Raw genomic sequence first — 20,626 nt, 5'->3', positions numbered from 1 at the left:
TGGGGGATGATTGTTCCAATTCTTGTAGGATTCATTCAAGAGTTCATTGTATATCTATTGTTGTGTGAAAATTATTTGCTTCAGAACGGTCTCATATTCAAGTAATGTGCAGTTTAATGCCCCGTCACTGTACAGACGTGCTAACTTGGAAACATTGAACTGCACATTACTTGAATATGAGACCATTCTGAAGCAAACAATTTTCATGCAACAATACTATATAATGTACTCTGAAATAAATCCCACAAGGATTGGAACAATCATCCCCCAGCATTCCTGCTGATTCCTACTGATCAGTTACTAGCCATCCCTGTTAAGTCATTTTGTCACTGTAATTGCTCGATTTGTGTTGTTGTTGTTGTTGTTGTTGGTGGTGTTGTTGCTGTGTTTACAATGTGTTGAATATTCCTAGAAGCTGGAAGACATTTGTCAGTCACTGTAGTCACTTGTCACAACAAATGCCCCAAAAGATTTTAAACTGTTTTTTTCATTTTTTTTTCATTCATTATTTTTCTATTATTTTCTATTATTTATTTTTTTTTTCGGGGGGGGGGGGGGGTGAGGGGATTCCACATAAGGTCAAGGCAGACTCACTGTTCTGGTACTGATTACATTCTTCAAAGCCCCTATTCTCAATTTATGTTAGCTCTCTTGCAAGCTTAAATGCTCTTTCATTTCAGATGGGCTAAGAACAGTCAGGATAGATAGATAGGTAGAGATAGATAGATTGATATTAATGTAGATAGATAGCTATAGATAGATCGATGGAGAAAAACCATTTCATATACAGTTAAACTCCCCTAAGTTGACATCGCATATGTCGAATAATCGCGCAAGTCAATGATTTTAAAAAGTCCCGATTTTTCCCCATTGACTTACGTGTATTAATTCACTCACAAGTCAAATTTTGTAAGTCGAATACTCGCCTAAGTCGATGAAATTCCAAGAACACTTTCACGGAAAAACCATTAAATTCACAGTGCCTAAGTCGAATAAGATTTTATTGTGCAATAAATCACTGTCAAAATCACGAGACGCCAGTTTTTGTTTACATAAGAACTAGCCCGACCAGACAGGTGACAAAAAATGATCTAAAGCCTAAAGTATCAAAATTCAAAGCAATCGCATGCGATTGTTGAACTCTCTTCGTGTTTGGAGGTCCGCTGGTACTGCCCTGCCGCGCTAGCGCTACGTATACGTACAGCTACTGGGCTGTGTATAGTCTGTGTATGATTGCAGTTTGCGCTGTGCAGTGGATGGATGAAGCTGCTGAGTTTTCAAAGCTGAAAGTAGGGGGAAAGTTATGGGCACGGGTACGCATTTCAAGCCACGGTATGGTAAACTGGAATCAATCACTGCTCAAATATCGTTCATATTCACTTCCTCAAGGTTTAACAAGGGTGTAAAGTAATTGGACCTGTGTCAATACTAATGCACTGTCCATGCAAAGTTCGCCGCGGCCCTGCCGGGCGACCCGTGCTGCGGCACACACTTTCTCTCCAGCTCTCGGCTCCAGAGTAGACAACATACATGTACATTTATACATAATGTACGTGTGGTATAACTGTTGTTAAGTCAATTTTTTTTCGACTTACGCACAAGTCGAAAATCGCCTAAGTCGATGTGTTTTGTTCAGTCCCGAGAAGATCGACTTATGCGAGTTTAACTGTATCCTCTTTCATATTTTGGCCTAATAACTGAAATAATCCACCTGCCTCCCCCTCATCCTTATGTGTTTAGTGATGCAGGGTCATAGAATCTACCTGAGCTGTGGAAATCATCTTCTTTAGTATTGACAAGTAGAATGTTTGTTTAACTTAAAGGGATCGTATAGTTTTGGTTGAGACCTAATTTCAGGTTTTTTTTTTTGTGAGATAATGAGAAACCTCTTATAAAATATGAAAGAACATGTAATTCCATGAGGAATTCAACGTTTATTTGATGAAAATTGGTTTTGAAATGGCCGAGATATCCAAAACAGAGTGATTCTGATAAAGTGTGGTACCCACCTTTTATTACGATCACTTTGTTTTACTTTGTTTTTGGATGTTTCAGTCATTCCCAGCTCGGGTTTCAGTCATTCCAAACTCGATTTTCATCAAATAAACTTTGAATTCCTCTTAAAATGGTATCCTCTGTACTATTTCATGTGTTTTCTTGGTATCTCGCAAAAAGTTAAAAGCCCAATTCTCATCTCCACCAATACTAACACAGGTGAGCTCATCCGGCAGGAACGGAAAGGTGTTATCATGGAAGAAAGCTGTATCTTCAATCAAGGTATGTGAAATATATTTTAAATATTCCCTGAAGCGTAGCATCTCTCAGGTGGAAACACATTCATCCATCTCTGAATTTTGTGTCTCATATCTGAGGTTTTGTTTGCTTGTTTGTTTGTTTGTTTGTTTGTTTGTTTGTTTTTTGCCATGTCAATCAAACTGCGTGCACTGCAAACTACAATATTTGTGTTTTTGTGTGCAGTATGTGTGCGTGTTCTGTACTGTAGATGGCCTGATGCGTAGTTTTTGTGCAATAATGCAGCTGTACCTTCTTTTTTGTATTGATTGTGTCAAGTATTTAATCATTGCTTATTTTGCAGATTTCTGATTTGTCCTTTTGTATGCTCAACCCTTTGGGGGGCAAGGCATATATTTAGCTTAAGGCCGTGTCACACCAGCCTTGCGTGCGACTTGCAAAGAACAATTTTGACTATCCGGAGGTCCCCGTAGATGATCTGCACATGACAGTACCTAGCATGTATCTCAAAAGTAGTCGCCCGGAGGTGCGCACGCATATTTTTTTACCGGCAACCGTGTTTAAGCCCTGTCACACCTTTCCGGGCAAGCTACTCGGGCTTGTTACGTGTAGGGATTTTTAGCTCACCTGAGCCAAAGGCTCAAGTGAGCTATTGCGATCGCCCTTCGTCCGGCGTCCGTCGTGCGTCGTCCGTCGTCCGTCGTCCGTCGTCCGTCGTGCGTCGTGCGTAAACTTTTTACATTTTCATCTTCTTCTTGAAAACCCCAAGACCGATTTTCATCAAACTTGGCAGGTAGCATCCCTAGGGGGTTAGGAACTCAATTTGTTAAAATGGGCACCATGCCCCACCCAGGGGGCCCCCAGGGGGGCCCAAACCCCCCAAAATTAAGGAATCTGTAAAAATCTTCTTCTCTAGAACCAGAAGTGATAGAGCTAAGTTAATACTATGAGTTAGTACATTGATGACTGTAGTTTCAAGTTTGTTCATGGCAGAATCAGGGGTGCCCCCCTTGGGACCCAGGGGAGGGGGGTGGGGAAGGGTTCTAATGGGGCCTAAATTGTACATTTTCATCGTCTTCTTGAGAACCCCATGACCCATTTTCACCAAACTTGGTAGGTAGCATCCCTAGGGGGTTAGGAAATCAATTTGTGAAAATGGGCACCATGCCCCACCCAGGGGGCCCCCAGGGGGCCCAAACCCCCCAAAATTAAGGAATATCTGCAAAAATCTTCTTCTCTAGAACCAGAAGTGATAGAGCTAAGTTAATACTATGAGTTAGTACATTGATGACTGTAGTTTCAAGTTTGTTCATGGCAGAATCAGGGGTGCCCCCCTTGGGACCCAGGGGAGGGGGTGAGGAGGGGTCCTAATGGGGCCTAAATTGTACATTTTTATCTTCTTCTTGAGAACCCCATGACCTATTTTCACCAAACTTGGCAGGTAGCATCCCTAGGGGGTTAGGATCTCAATTTGTTAAAATGGGCACCATGCCCCACCCAGGGGGCCCCCAGGGGTCCCAAATCCCCCAAATGAAGGAATCTTTATAAATCTTCTCTAGAATCAGAAGTTATATATAGAGCTGAGATAATACTATGAGTGAGCACATTAATGACTGTAGTTTCAAGTTTGTTCATAGGAGATCCAGGGGTGCCCCTCTTGGGTAGGGGGGGGGGGGGGGGGTGGTGGTTGGAAGGGTCCAAATGGGGGCCTGAATTGTACATTTTCATCTTCTTCCTGAAAACCTCATGATGGATTTTTGTCAAACTTGGCAGGTAGCATCCCTAGGGGGTCAGGATCTCAATTTATCAAAATGGGCACCATGCCCCACCCAGAGGGCCCCAGGGGGCCCCAATCCCCCCAAATTAAGGAATCTTAAAAAAATTGGGCCCTTATTGTACATTTTCATCTTCTACTTGAGAATGCCTGGTCAAATTTTGGTAGAGCTGTGAATAATTTAGATTAGTGACTGCGTGAAAGGTGAACTTGCGATACTCAGGTGAGCGCTAGACCCGCGGGTCTCTTGTCTAGCATACCGGACATTCCTGAGGGCGGAAAAGGACTTGTGCAAGTCAGTGCATGTGTCTTACTTGCTGGACGCGTTATACTTGCGAGTATACTGTGTGACCTTTGTACCAGTCGCGTGGGGGCTGACAACTCAGTGAAGGAATTCCTCTAATGGAATGGCTGAAATCTCACAGAATTTCATTATCTTGGCTGCATACGGGACTGCGAAGTACCTGCGTGGGAATTGCCTGGGAAGTACTGCCGCTAAGGGTCTTCTACTGGCGTTCTGCGTGGACCTCTACGGGCATTCCCGCGACTCACCCGGAAAGAGTTTTGGTCATCCTCAAAACTTGGCTGCGGTTAAATCGGACTTGCGTGAGCACCTCCGGGCAACTATGCGCTAGATACTGTCAGGTGCGGACCAACTGCGGAGAGCTCCGGGGAGTAAATTTGTTTCCCCGCAAGTCAAGCCGCAGAAGTTCCCTTGTACGGTATGACAAGGCATGAATGAAAATTGCAAACATTCTTGTTCGCCCGCTGAAAATCTTCTACGTGCTGGAAACTACCTCCTCGCCACAAGCCCGCGTAGCTTGCCCGGAATAGTGTGACACGGCCTTTAAAGGTGCATGGTCCCGGTGTTTTAGTCAAATGCATACGCGGGCGCACTGCGCAAGTTTCCTATAGAGACTTCTGCTGTCGACTCCTCTTTGGCGCTTACGCTTTGGCCCACTTCCCCGTGTCCGAAGAAGTCTGATTCACTGTTGTCAGTGGTCCGATCACAGTTCGGCTCATGATTCGGCTGAGGGGGGTGACAGCTTTAGCAAACTTCTTTTGTGATGTCATAATAACAAGCACATATGCACGCACCCTGGCATCACTACAGACTGCGCGAGAGAAGACGTAGCAGAGAAGACAACGAAGGCAACGTTACTTAATAGCAACTCTTACGCATTTTACTCTTGATGACAGCTCAACTTCGGTAATCTTCATATCAATGCTAACGGTGATCGGCAGTAACATCAACTCTACACTACCAGGACTATGCACCTTTAACTTGCCATGTTTTTTCATCAGCATTTCAATCCAGCCAAACTTAACCAAGTTTAATACTGGATAAGCAGGCTCTCTTAGGTGTAGCAATGTACCTCAGTCCAAAACAAAGGCCATGGCAATACAATGGAGATTAGAGGCATTAGGTAATCTCTATGCATTGACAATGAGTTTTTTAGACATCCGTGCCAATTGATGAAGAAACTCTCCAGCGTGTGTACAAATGAAGAGTTTGTTTGCAAAAACTGATAAATCCATATTTGCCAAATGGAGATATTTGCCATTTTAAGGTCAAGAAAAATAAAGAGAATAATAAGAACATTTTTGCTTCTTTTGACTATAACTCCAAAAATGTACCTGTATATGTAGTGACCAATATATCATTTAAAAGGTATTATTTTGTACTTTATGACAGAGACCGTACTTCAAAATCTTCAAAAATGAACTTATCGGTTTTTGCGAACAAACTCTTCATTTGTTGAACAGAGAGGAGAACATTCCCAAGAATGTAAAGGGTGTCTATGATGAATATGTGTAGTTCAATTGTAACGCAAAATACACTACTCTACAAAATTTTCCACCAAAGCCACAAATATATATTCCAAAGAAATATCACTAATTTTCTCAATAAAGCATAATTTTAGATGCTTTATTCTAGAAGCGGTTTGTAATAAAACTATCGTTCACAATATAGTTATTTTTACATACAACTGTACGTAACATTCTACCGATTAGCATTTTCATGTTAGTTATTTTCATCCCTAACTCAGAATTAAAAGCTATTTTGAAGCATTCAAGGGATGGTATTGTTTTGGTTGAGAATTGGTTTCAGGTTTCCAACCTTCTTTTGTGAGATGATGAGAAAACTTTTATGGAATTTGAAAGAGCATACAATCCTAAGAGGAATTCAAAGTTTATTACTTGATAACAATTGGTTTCCGTTTTGAAGTGGCTAAGATATCCGGAAACTAAAAGGCCCTAATAAAAGTCGGGACCCACTTTTTTAGGACTACTTTGTTTTACTATGTTTTTGGATATCCTGGCCAATTCAAAACCGATTTTCATCAAATTAATTTTGACTACCTCTTGGAATTTAATGTTCTTTAATACGTCATAAACCGTTTGTAACTACATGTATCTCGCATTAAGTTGAAATCTGAATGTTCAATTTCAACCAAAACTATACCATCCCTTTAAAGCTGTTTGTTTAATTGTTTATTTTATATTAGAATTTTAGCATGGAGCTTTGAACAAATGACTAACCAATACATGATTGCATCTTTCATATATACCATCAGCTCCAACTCGGTTCTGTGCCCTTGGAGCCCGTGGCGTCATCGCCGGATGCGGTGAAAGATATTCTGTTGTATTCCATTGAGGCAGCCACAGACCTGAAGAGCGCCATCTGTAGGCTGGAGACGGAAAATGAGCGTTTGTCCAGCGAGCGAGCCCAGGCCCTAAAGGTAGGCAGTATTCTCTGGCTTGGTTGCCTTTTGACACTTGTCTTAGCTACCATCTAGTCTCAGTCAGCACTGTTATGCAACGACTTGTAATTACCTCCGCCAAGGGAGGAGATTAAGTTTTCGTTGCTATTGGTGTGTCCGTGTGCAAAATACCTCAAAATGTTGTGAACGTGTTCAGATAAAACTTGCAGGAAAGGTTGAGAATGACACAAGAAACAGATGATTAAATTTTGGTAGTGATCCGGGAATTTTTATGGATTTTATGAAGGATTTTCGATATTTTGGCAGGTAGGGTCAATGAACTTGGGAGTTCAAGCTGCGTATTTTTTTAGGTTTTCATACGCGCATTAGAGTGCGTGCTCTAGTTTCTGGTCCAAGGCAAGGCATGCCGCGCAGCTGGTATTGATGGCATAACAAAAGGTTTCTATCATTGGGAAATTGGATGATTTTCAGCATGTGTATGCATAGGTCGAAATCACTGATCTGTACAGAAGAACAAGATCAGTGGTGGAAATGAGTTGCGTGGCGGAGGTCCATGCTCTCAGAGTGCTTCTCTAGTTTGACATGGATTCAGTACATTTTATGTGTGGAAATACTCATGCCGAGTGTGTGGGTATGTTTGAAGCAGTGTAAGGTTCTCACTTGGTTTTAACAATAATTCTAACAAAACTTGTTTAATTATGGTCACACTGAAATTAAATAGGAAATACAACCCCAGGTTTGCCTCTTATGCCATACAATGGTATCAATTTGATAAAATGTCACAGGCATCTTGTTAATAGGAAATAGAACGCTACAATCAGGGGCAGATCCAGGAATTCCGTAAAGGGGAGGCACCTTTACAAAATTAAAGGGGGGCGCCTGAGCCCCTCTCCCATTTTTTCTTTTTATTTCTTTTGTTTTAACAACAAAAAATAAAGAGGGGATGCGGGCCCGATGCGCCCCCCTCTGAATCCGCCACAGACAATGTATATACTTACTTCCAACAACCAGACAGAATAATCATACAAAGTGTTTTCATGTCTTTTGTAACTGATTTTGAGTAAGGTTCCACTAGAGTTTGATCACCTAATTTCTTCACCTTTTTTTAATTTAAATACCAGCAAATATTGACTATGTGGTGGAGCTAATTCATATTTGTCCATTCCTTGCCAGTTATCTATCTCCACGATAATTATGACATTATTCCACTATCAAAAGGAAATACCACGTAGGGAAAAATCTATTAACCTTGTTGAAACCTTGTGGCATACTGCAAATGTTTCTAGCACAGTGTGGCTGAAAACTTGTGTTTAATATAGCATGCTCCTTGTGCGAAATTTGGCTCGCATGCCTTTACCAATCATTAGTGGCTCTTGTTGTCTTTGAACAAGACAGACTCTAGGTGTGAGTTTCTTGAATTTGTCTCCCTCTACCATTTAAATTTGTTAAGATTGCAACTGCTGATCTGCAAATTAACAAACATGTCAGAAAAAAGGAACCAGTGGGACTCGATCCTGTCATCTACTGCTTTCCGGGCAGCGACACTACCACCAGGCTGTCCCTGGTTGCCGGCAGTGACATGATGAACATGGAACAAATACCCAAGAGGGAGACGAATTGAAGAAACTCGCACCTGAACCTTCACCCCCTTTGAATGACATCTTTCTTTCAAGACATACTTAATGCTGTGTGCTGCAGGCAAAAAAAAAGAAATAATAATAATAATAATAATAAAATAAGATATAACAAAATTGATTAATGGAGGTAAATTGTAGTGATGTGTTTTGATAGGAAATCATTTGCATACCTGGTACTTCATCATTTGTGCTTCACAATCAAGTATTCAGTGTTCTTTTTCACATGGATATTATTTCAGAGACTAGAGAGATGTGTGGTTCAGAAGGAAGACATGGAGGCTGACCTGTATGCTAAGGTAGGCAACCTTGGATGATTACTGTGATACCATCATCTACATGATTTTCAACGGGACCAGAATAATCCTTTTCCCCCCTTTTTTAAACCCTAACCAGGCAAGGCTATTTTGGCTGTTCTGTGGCTGGGGGAGGGTTGAGTCAACCCCACCCTAACAATGTACTTGGAAAAAAAATCTGGTATAAAAATTAATTTCGTATAAATGCATTTTATTGCTTTATGAATTTCTTAGGTATTTTTTTTCTTTTTGGACCTTTTGTTTTATCATTTTTTTAGCAAAATGTATGTCAGAACCTATTTCAAGCATAATTTATGCTAAAATCAATTGATTTCGCCAAGGTGCATGAATAAAATCATCTTTATGAATAAGTTGAGAAAACTCCACTTGCATAGACTTTGTACACAAAATCATGTTTTTGAGCCATTTTTGGTCAGACAAGCATGTATAAAAGATTGTGCAGTGTCGTAACAGTATGCCCAATTTTTGCAGAAATGGTGTCAAAAGATGTGTGAGACTTTAAAGTAAAAAGTCAGGAGCAGCGCAGTCAAAAAATTTACCCTTTAAAAATGTACCCTGTAAATTTTGAAGTGATTCTATTTTGGGGAGTTTTGAGAGTTGTCCGATATTTTAGTGATTAACACATCTCAAAAACATTGCCTCTTATCGCACAAAATGTGATGTATATCTTCCCCAAGGCCTAAAATTGCTTCTCGTCATAAGAAGAAATGCTACTGCTTTCTGATTCCTCCAGTGTGGTCCTGACCATGAATTCAACCTTTTTATGTGAAATTGTCTTCCAAGCCCCGTTTTACGAAAAATTATACTTGCAAATTACATGATGTATACAACAAGTGTACAGTATCACAAGCCATAGGTATAATTATGCCCTCAAGATGTTGTCAGGAGTTTGTGCAAAAAGCTTCAAACGGTTTCTCCAAGGATGTTTTTTTTTTTGACAAGTCTTAACTTCTCAAGCTCTCTCTTGTGTCTGTGGGGGGTTCATGGAATCAGATTTGTCAGTGGAATATCTCTCCCACGGATACAAGCTGAAACATGGATCACATCAGTTGGACAAAGTAGACTTCAATGCATCAGAGCAAAACGTCTTAGGATAGAAAAGAAAAATGGTATGTGAAATTAGAATGCAAATAGAATAGGTGATAGTAATAATAAAAAAGAAACATGTGAGTTAAAAAAAAACACAAAAACACTACCCTTTCTGTGGAAAACAAGTGAGTATCTGAATATAAGAACGACCCAAGTCCATGGAAGGCCATTTCAAGTAAACTTGAAAAAACTTATATCTTTTTTATTTGTCCAATAATATTCTATTTCACTGTGATTGGAAGGCAACATTGTATATACAAATTAGAATATATATTATTATGACAATTGGAGTTGGGTCATTCTTACATTCATACAAGATTTCACTCATTCATTTCAGGCACTTCCGGGGGTAATTATGATTTATCATTTATACACAAGATGAGTCCATGCATAAGCTACAATTTGATTCCGGTTATTTCCCTTGTCAAACTGAATTTGGCCAAAGAGTGGACTTGGGTTGTTATTATATTCAGGTCTTCAATTAAGTAATCATCATATTGGCTTTTAGCCATTTCCTTGCAATGGTACTTGCTGAAGGGCTCTTCAGGAAGTGGTATGTGAATATGTCTGCTCTCTGATCTCTTTCTGCAGTTTGCAACCATTTTGAATGGGAAGAAAGCCAAAATCAGAGAGCTGAAACAAAAAGGTAAGAGAATCAGGCTTTGCCCAAGAGCTTTTATCTGTGGATTGATCAGAAGGATTGACCCCAACAGATATGCAGAATTGATTTGGCAAAAAAAAAAAAAAAATGTAGTATGTCTGTTGTGGCATTTCCGAGATGTCCAAGATTTTAAATATTAGTTTTAATGTGTTCCCTGTTTCTCTACAGTTGAATTAATTTCAAAGATATGTTGTCTTTAAGCAGTGGACAACAGTCTTCTTCTTTACATGGTGAAATAATGTAATAAAGCTATTTTTTGTTGTTTAAATATGTCAAATATGTTGTAGAGATGTGTTGTTTTTCCAGCATACTCTAACCTGGCATACTGTATATGCATAATTTGGCAAACACAAGGTATGTCATAATGCATGCTCTGCACAGCTGTACTGTAATTCAGCAGAACAATGCATCATGTCGTCATACAAGCTCTGTTCAATTTTACTGTCATTTTTCAAATCAGTGCATTTGGATTTCACTTGTTTTTGATCCGAATGGATGTATTGCTGTAATGTAAAAGCTTTCTTAAATTTACTTCCATTAAAAAGCTGAACTTTTTTCAGATGAAAAAGAAAACCTTAATATATCAAAGAATCTAAACTCCTGTAAAAGGTTACAAACACAGTGATGACATGTTGTTTTTCATTTATACATGTAGTATCTGCTGGGTGGAAAACATCAAAGGTTAAAAAGATCACAAAAGGTGAATATGAAAACTGGACCCATTCTAATGCAGGGGTACAAAGTTTGAAAGGGAGGGTAGGATGGGGGCCTTCCAGAACCATTCCAGTCTGTTTTAGGATTTAAGAACACACCTGCTCATCAGAAAAGATCATTGAGAAAGTCAATGTATAAGGAAATAATCGATGGAGATTATAAACCACTTCTTGTCCAGTTTCTTCATCCATTTCCTGTCTTGACCGTCAGGTAACCGACAGATCGAGGCAGAGGATGATGACGGCCAAGGTCAGAGGTCAAATCAGTCCCCTGACACGGTCATTCCGGAAGGTGAGGAGGAGGAGGAGATGGAGGTGGACGGGGACAATGACGACGATGCTGCGGACACGGATGAAGAACGAGAGGTGAGCTAATATTTGTAGGGCCAGAACCGTAATAGGGAAAGTGGTTCCCTATTATGTACCTTGTCCGATTTAGCAAGATTTATAATTAGATGAAAAGCAGGAATTCACCCCTAATATAAGTGTGGAATCAACGATTGCGGGTGTATGAGTGGTAAACATCAGGGAAGGTTGAGGACTATCAGACCACCTGTTTAAAAGTTTTCTTTCTTTTTTTTTCTTTAATGAAGTTTTGAAGGGGAATGAAATCCAAATGTGTGGATTGAGTGTTTGCCGAAATACGCAACACATCCGTGAGAGGTGAAAAAAAAATTAGACAATTGATTAAAACATGAATTTTTAAAAATTGTGATAAATCAGTGTGCCATCATCATTAGATAAAATAGTGATGTGACAGTAACATAACAATATGAAGAAATTAAAGAGAATTTAACATATTTTCATCTTTCTAGCATAATGAAAGAGCATGTGGCTTGCTTCTTTCAAAAGGAAGGGTGAGCCATATTTCCCTTAACATAACACATCAGTATCAAGTCAAGGGGCTGCATTTTATCATAAAAAGATAACATTTTGTGGAATTCTCCTTATTTCTTTCCAGATAGCTAAACCACTGACCTACTGTGACATCACAAAGTTTTGTAGGTAATGAAGTTAGGAAATGTTATCTCTCATAATGTTAATGTAACGTATAGTCTCCAAGGCAAATTATCTCAGGAAGAGGGACATTACTTTTTCTCTTAATCATAATCATGCCTGTGGTTCCCGATCCCAAATGCAACAATGTAAAACTTGTGTCTCAAGGTGAAATGTGCGAAAGATTATGCTTCAGAAATATATTGTTTATACAGTAAAACAAACAAATGAAGAGATATTCAGAGAAAGACAGCACAATTGCGTGACCCAAGACAGTAGAGGGTCAAACATAGCAGTTAATTTTTGTCCATTTTTCTAGCATTGTTTGTCACTTTTTTTGTATTACCTGTCTGGTTTTGTTTGTTTGGCGCCTTTCTGTCAAGTTGCATGTTTTTCACAGGGTACAAATTCTCCAATCACTTTGTGTTATCTTATGTAAGTGGCAAAACAAAAAATTGTGTTTCTCAGCAGAAAGACGCTGTGAGCAGAAAGCGGCAGAAGAAGGCTGAGGCTACCTCGAGCAGGGTGGAGCCAGAAGAATCGGACCTTTTTGATGAAGAGCCTCATCAAGAATCGTCCAACAACCCAAGGCAAGTTGTCTCCTCTCCCCTGCTCCTAACTTTCTATTTTTACCTCTGCCAGAGGAGGAGGAGGAGGTTGCGTGATTGTCGCTGTTGGTTTATCTGTTTGCGAAATAGCTCAAAAAGTTGTTAGTGAACAGACTTGAACAAAACTTGCAGGAAAACTTGACAATGACACAAAGAAAAGATGATTCAGTTTTGGTAGTGATCTGGAATTGTTATGGATTTTTGAGGGATTTTTTTATCTTTTTGCAAATAGGGTCAATGAACTTGGGAGTTCAAGTTGCACATTAGTAGAGGTTTGCATAAGCATAGCTGCAAGCTAGTGATGTAAACAAAAGACTTCTATTACACGTATTAGGAAATTGGGAAGTTTTCAGCATGCATGTATACATGTAATAATGTGGGGGGGGGGGAATGAGCTGCTTGGCGGCAGTCATTTTACACAGTGGATTTCGTGCAATATAAAGTCATATTATTATCATTATCATTATATGCACAATTTTTAAAAACATTTTGAAGCAAGCCCATCATCAGATAGATCAAAAGGAAATCTTTCCAACAGTACCTTGATTGTTATATAACAAGGAATTTGCTAAGTTATGATTAAAATTTTTCCATATTTCCTACTTATTTTCACTTTTCTGGGATGCATTAATCGCAGTTCTCTAAATTTTACATTTGTGGAGTTATTTCGTTTTGCAATCAACTCTTCATTTCTATGTCATAAAATGATAGATATAATACATGTATGTGGTGGATTGTTTAGCAAGTGTGTGTTTAAATATCAAAGCAGCAAAAAAGCTGCTGAAAACTGCTCATCCAATAAAGGCGAGCCAATGGAGTCAAATGGAGTCAAAAGGGGCCTGAGCTTTCGATCCTAGCAGAATCTTTATTCTCTTTTTTTCATTTTTTTCATTTCATTTTGTTCTTTCTTTGCGCTTTTTCCATTTGCAGACCCTTTTATTCCCAATTGATTCCTTCCTCCAGTCCCAGTCTATATTATACAGCCTTTTTCCACCTACACATACACACACTTGATTTTGTCTGTTTATACATACTTGTGCTTATTATGCCTTGCCTGCTTATCTACATATCGTCGATTGAGAATGATAAGGGCGTTAAGTTGCCACTAAACCCATAGTGTTCGAGACAACTTAGCGCCCTTCTCATTCTCAACAGACGATTTAATGTATACAATTTTCTTTCCCTCAATTTTCACATGTGCTTTATTTTGATATTTTTTTTTTCAATATTTTTTCATTACTCTTATTTCATTGTCATTATTATCATTACTGTTTGTGTGTATATGTGACCCTGCACCACAAAACAAACAAAAAGTTGCCAGACATGGATTTTTAGTTAAGGACAGATTCTAAAAGGGCAGACTCTAAGCTTTAAAATGATGTATAACTCAATTAAAATGGACACTCCTAACCTATCTAAATATTGGAAAGAAAGCGCTCACTCTGGAAAAGTGCGAACCGAGAAAAGAGGCTCTGAAGTACAGTGTCTATCTGTCTATTCAAGCGTTATCTTTACCAAACCGTGCTAGCTGTGCGATGAATGGGACGAAAAACAGGATGTACACCACTGGAGCAGCAACAATGAAGGAATTATCAGATTAAATTGAAATTGAGCACGCTCTATTAAAACATTATGTCCATGATTAATGCCAAGTTTCAAAGCAGGAGTGTTCTCCTTTCAAAAGTTATCAGACTTGAAAGTGAAGAGTTTGCAAAGGGTTATCAAGAAATGAAAAGGGGCCTGTAAGACATACCTGATCTCACTACTCTACAAAAAAGGGTTGTAGAAAAACTACTGAAAATGCACTTTCCCATTCATTTTATGATCCCAAACTCAAGAATAATGTAGAAGAAGAATAGCTCTTTCAGAAAATATGGAAAACTCAAAATTGACTTGGTTGACCCGTTTCACCTTTCTTGAGTCCTCATGTGAAATCAAGAGATGCGACTTTTTGTTCGTTTTGTGGTACACGGTCACATAATTATACACTTGATATGTTTGATTACTTTCATTTTGTTGCCTCCTCCTGGTACACCTTTCAGGGTTCACTGTTTGCTCAGCCCCCCCCCCCCCCTTCCCCTTGCTGTTGCTTTTTTCACTCTTTCCCTTTCTTTATCCCTCTGCTGTTCCTTATCTTCTTTGATGTTGCCTCCCCATTCATCCTTTTCCTTCATTGGTTGCCCCCTTGATCCTCATGATCCTTACTAACCCTCCTCTGCCTTTTGTCTGTCCACTCTCCTCTGCCTTTTGTCTGTCTGCTCTCCTGCTCTAATCCCCCTCCCCTTACCAGTTGGGCTCCTTGCCAGTGACCTCCCACCCTCTCCTTTGTTTTCTTTGTTCTGTGTACCCAGCCTGTCCCTGTCTGTTCTTGTTGTGTGATTCAGTCCTATTATGTGATTGCTTTCCCTGCCTGTTTGTTATTTTGCCTCTGACGAAGATTCTGCTAGGATCGAAAGCTCAGGCCCCTTTTGACTCCTAAATATCAAAGCACTCATTTGCAAACCGTTATCTTCCATTATCAATTTTGCCAGGATAGGGTAAGTTTGCTTGTGCTTTTTCTTTGAATGCAACTGAAACAATAAAATAATCACATGATCAACCAAAGGCTCTCATGAAACATTGTGACACATTAACAGTGTAAATAAAACAGCAACAACAACAGCAAGCGGTAGAAAGGACTTGAATATGGCTTTCAGTACTTTGTGGGTAAACTCACAGCGTGTAGCCCAGAAAATGTGACTAGGATTCTTTTCAAAACTGTTTTTTCTCTATACAGAAGAAGGAGAAGAGTACCTCAGATGAAGAAATCAGCCTCGGGGGGAAAACCTGCTATCCCCAAAGTATCATCAGGCGGGTGAGTCAGGAAAATCAAGAGTGTTTCACCTCACCCATCTCAGTTGGAGTGGTGCACGAGGTCTCCATCTCTGTAAAATTTCATAGAGCACACATTAAAGACAAGCATCAAGCATTGTAATGCCTTCAATCTTCAAACCTCCCCCTTCTTTTTCCACTTGTGATTTTTCCTTCAATTTTTTCTTTGTTTTATATTCTATGGCTTGAGTTTTCTCTTCTTCATTATACAGGGTGGCCCAAAAAGAACGGAACACCTAAGATCTTTGATTTTAGCTATACTGTTGCTAATAGGTCACTATTTTGCGTACTATTGGAAAGGCCATACCTTTTCCCATATAATGACACCAAGTTCTTTAATTTTGGTTAATGCGTTACGATTTTAGAACCATTTTTGTCAACCCTTGCAATTTTCAAAATGTGATGATTTTGCACTCTCAGAGATACCGAAGCCAGCGAGAATTCGGCTTGTCATAGAACCAGTAGCGTTCACAATGTGCGGAATGTTGGGCGGACGGTGTTATTGTCGTCAGGTCGTCTAATTCACAATGGTAACGGACAATGACAACCACGTTCTACACATTGTGAACGCTACTGGATCTATGGCAAGCCGAATTATCGCTGATTTCGGTATCTCTGAGAGTGCAAAATGATCACATTTTGAAAATTGCAAGGGTTCACAAAAATGGTCCTAAAATCATAACGCACTAACCAAAATTAAAGAATTTGGTGTCATTCTATTGGAAAAAGAATGGCCTTTCCAATAGTATGCAAAGTAATGACATATTTGCAACAATATTGCTGTAATTAAAGATCTTAGGTGTTCCGTTCTTTTTGGGCCACCCTGTATATTTTTTTTTCCGTCTTTGTCGTATTTTGTCTCCCTTTGTCTCATTCGGTCTCATTGGCCTGAATTCTTGAAGGTGGTACAAATGAAACCATGGTTGAAACCATGGACAAAAACCATGGAGCGCCAAGTGTCGCATGGAATATATCATTATAAAAGTGGTCATTTCGTCGACAAAATGACCGTTTTCGTTATCGAAATGTTCGTTTAGTTACAAAATGTTGTCATTTTGTTAAAAAATGCGTAATCATTTCATCAACAAAATGACTGATTTCGTAACGACATACTCCATGCGACACTTGGCGCTCCATGGTTTTTGTCCATGTTTTATACCATGGCTTCATTTGTACCACCTTCGTGAATTCGGGCCATTTGGCGTTTGTTGCAGGACAAGTTCGCCCAAGTGTATGTGTGGATTGAGCGAATGCAGCGATACTATTACAACAAAACTGAGAAATGAATAGAAAAGACAAATGAAAAAGCACTTGCCTCTCTCAGGAAGCAGGGGAACAAGTTTACCCAATATCATGTGTCAGTAGACAGTTGATGGAATGTGTTCATTTTATTTTAAAAAAAAGAAGTGAAATTTGGAGGAATTATATTTATATTTTCTTTTATATACAGTTATACTGCAGTGATTTCATCTGAAATTGTCAGCAGTGGCGGATCCAGAGGGGGGCACAACCGGCGCACGCCCCCCCCCCCTTTATTTTTCGTAAAAAAACAAAAGAAATAAAAAGAAAAACAATGAAATGAAACCCGGAAGTGGCACCAGAAATATCAGTCACGCCCCCCTTTACAGAATTCCTGGATCCGCCCCTGGTCAGATATTCTCACTTTGACAATTCATTACTTTTTAACAGATTATGTGATTTTCCTCAGACTTTTGCTGATGAAGAGCACTTCACTTGCCTCTTACAGGACGTAGGGGAAATAATCTTACCCTTAATTTACATATACATGTATACATGTACATCCATAACAAATCGAGGAATGAGTACTTCTATTTTTGTAGAAGAAAATGAAGTTTTTGTGGAATTCTCTTTTTATTTTCTTTATAATTGTTCTACGCATGTGACATCACAAACTGTTTTAGTCTTCTCATCCAACAGTAACTGCAAAGAAACTAAAAAATGTATAACTTTAGAACAGATTGTCTGATTTTCTCAAATTTTTGCTGATGTGTTCTATGTTGCTACATTCATTAATCTACCCCAGAATTTAAGACAAATCACTGATATAAATCGATACAAGTCTGCTTTTAAAACGCATTTGTTTACGATGTAAGCAGACATGAAACTCGGTACCATCACTGTATTTGGAATTGTATGTTTTTGCATAATCTTTCCATTAACCCTAACTAGGCCGGGCTATTGAGGGAGATGATAGAGCGGGGGGGGGGGGGCCTCCGGATCTCGGCCGTCGACCGCGCGATAGCAACTTAAATTGGCACACACATTGCCTATGATGTAATCTAAAGTACCATGAAGTTAATTTTTTTTTTTGATTGTCATTTACACTAAATTATGCTAATATATGCATAATGATGCATGAAATCAGACAATTTGGTTTGAATCACTAAATAAAGCTCAAAACAGGCACATTTTTTGTGTAAATATTCTTTTTAGTGTCCTTAGCAAATGTAAGAGAAAAAAATTGTGCAATCAGAAAAAATTTCTTAAGTATCTTATTTTTTTGTATTTCTTATGTATTTCTCTGTTTTTTTTACTTTATGTTTTTCATTGTTTTTTCGATGAAATTTGTCCGCGACATTGTTCCGAACAAGAAAATATGTTATCAATTGATTTTAATCTCGAGGAGCCCCCCCCCACGTTCGGCGCGATGTATTGCAATCGCTAAAAGCTATCGCCGCGACATTTCACAACTTTTTTCTTTCAAGTCTCCCGCATCTTTTGACACCAAATTTGCGATGCCCGGGTGCGCGGTTCCGAAGTTGCGCATAAATATGCAAGTGCATGTCAGACCAAAAATTGCTCAAAAACGTGAATTTGTGTACAATTTCTATGCAAACTGTGTTTACAGGCAAATTTCATAAAAGCATGATTATTTTGGGGTTTTATTGATTAAAATCAATTGATAACATATTTTCTTATTCGGAACAATGTCGCGGACAAATTTCATCGAAAAAACAATGAAAAAAATTAAGTAAAAAAAACAAGGAAATACATAAGAAATTAAAAAAAATAAAATACTTAAGAAATTTTTTCTGATTGCACAATTTTTTTCTCTTACATTTGCTAAGGCCCCCCCCCCCCCCCCCCCCCCCCCGGCCTAGTTAGGGTTAAAGGAATGGCATAGTTTTTGTTGAGATGGGGATTCAGCTCTTAATTTTTGCAAGATAATTATGAAACCACTTAAAAATTTTAAAGAGCAATACAGTTCTTAGAGTACTTCAAAGTTTACTTGATGAAAATCGGTTTTGAAATGGCCCCGATATCCAAAAACAGAGTAAAACAAAATGGTCCTAATGAAAGACTGGTCCCACCATTTACTATGAACGTTTTGTTCTGGATTCACTCAGTCATTTCAAAACTATTTTTCATCGAATAAACTTTGAGGTTTCCCCATTATCTCCCCAAGAAGTTGGAAACCTGACGCTACATCTCAACCAAAACTATCCCATCCCTTTAAACTCTTCTGTGTTCTGTGTTTTAGAGCAGTCAGGTCTCCCAGACTCTGCATGAGGTTTCCTGAAAACTTTAACAGGGAACTAAATATTTGCGACGCGGACGTTTAGACGACAATTGATTGCGTTGGACGTTCTCCTCTCTCCCTGCGTCGTGTTGCAAAGTACTGTAGCTTTTAGATTACGCGAGGACGTAACCTGTAAAAAAAAAAAAAAGATTAAAAAAAAAAAGATAAAAAAAAAATAAAATGGCGCCCCCATATTGACCAGTGCATCAAATAGCGCTTTGCGTCGTAGATTGAGCGGACGCAAAAATGGCTCAGGACGCGAAGTGAAAGCTCAGTCGACGCGAGATATTAATATGTCGATTTTAATAAGTGATTTTAGGCATGCTCAGAACATTTTTTTTTTTCCTCTGAGCATCCGGGTGGCGGACATCTAAAGCTCGTTGATATCTCTTTATGTCTAAATATTCTAAGTGATTACAGAAGTCCTGATTCTGGGCATATTTTGTCCAGTGAAATGTATGTATTAATTCCTCGTCTACTGGGGGAAAAAAAAGGGGAAAAAAATCACGCAACTCAAGTCAGTTCTGTCGTGCAGGCTCATATTTATAGGTTGCCATAATAATATAATAACTATAACATTGAATATTGTTGTAGAAGTCGATTCACATGAAAAATTCAAGTCAAAGACACATGAAATCTACTTTAAAAATTGAAGAAATCAAAACTGTTCAACAAAGAGTCCGATTTCCCTCAAACTTTTACAGCTTTCGATAATGATCTTTGAGAAATCCGCATTGGCTGCAACAATATTATGTAATACGTTTCGGCAAAGCATCTTTCACTAAGTAGAGATTTACAATTTTCAACTTATAATCCTTCTGTAGAAAATGTATCTGACTTCAAAAGACTCGAAAAAGGTGAAACCTTACTAACATTCTTTTGGACTTTGTAGAATTTGCTCAACAGCCAATATTACCATTATTGTCTTCCGGTAACTCCATAATCTATATGCTGCTTTTACGCCATTTTCCCGGTGGCCACGGCGGTCACGTTTCAGACCACATTGGGCAAAACAGGATGGATACGAGACCACGCGATGGGGCGTGATGTACAAACGCGACAGGCCGTGATTGCCGTAGATGCCCTGACTGATTTTTGAACTGTCAAAAAATTTGACGCGGTAATCACACTGCTAATGAGAAACCTTGTTGTCCGTAATAAACGGTGTGAACGCAGCAAAACGTGACAAGACTTACCAGGCCGTAACAGAACTTAGAGGCGGTCCATAGTGGGGCGCGACGGAAAATATCATGTAGTCTAGGTTTGTCAGACGCCATAAGAACGACGTCATTCCTATAGCCATAATTATGTTCCCCAGAGCAAGGACTGGAACGGACAAGACTAGAATATGTAGAGACGAGAAAACAGAAGAATATCCCATCTACAGCTGTACCACTACGTTTCGGGTAAACGGGGGCTGGCGAAAACATGGTGTGAACGTAA

At 39.1% G+C, this 20,626-nt stretch overlaps 1 protein-coding gene across 1 annotated transcript; it reads left to right on the top strand.

Annotated features, from left to right (window-relative positions):
• The first annotated feature begins 1,547 nt into the window (after positions 1 to 1,547).
• Positions 1,548 to 15,080, top strand: LOC139712874 (uncharacterized). The gene is made up of 8 exons (XM_071624654.1): positions 1,548 to 1,553; positions 2,215 to 2,277; positions 6,607 to 6,771; positions 8,630 to 8,686; positions 10,385 to 10,439; positions 11,379 to 11,533; positions 12,632 to 12,753; positions 15,062 to 15,080. The coding sequence occupies exons 1-8, from the start codon at positions 1,548 to 1,550 to the stop codon at positions 15,078 to 15,080; spliced, it is 642 nt and encodes a 213-aa protein (XP_071480755.1).
• The last annotated feature ends 5,546 nt before the right edge of the window (positions 15,081 to 20,626 follow it).

The sequence above is a fragment of the Diadema antillarum genome, unplaced genomic scaffold (assembly GCF_040938485.1).
Source record: "Diadema antillarum isolate AM-2024a unplaced genomic scaffold, OU_Dant_1.0 seq00001870_RagTag, whole genome shotgun sequence".
In the NCBI taxonomy this organism is placed as follows: domain Eukaryota; kingdom Metazoa; phylum Echinodermata; class Echinoidea; order Diadematoida; family Diadematidae; genus Diadema; species Diadema antillarum.
This window is presented reverse-complemented; position numbering and strand designations above follow the sequence as displayed.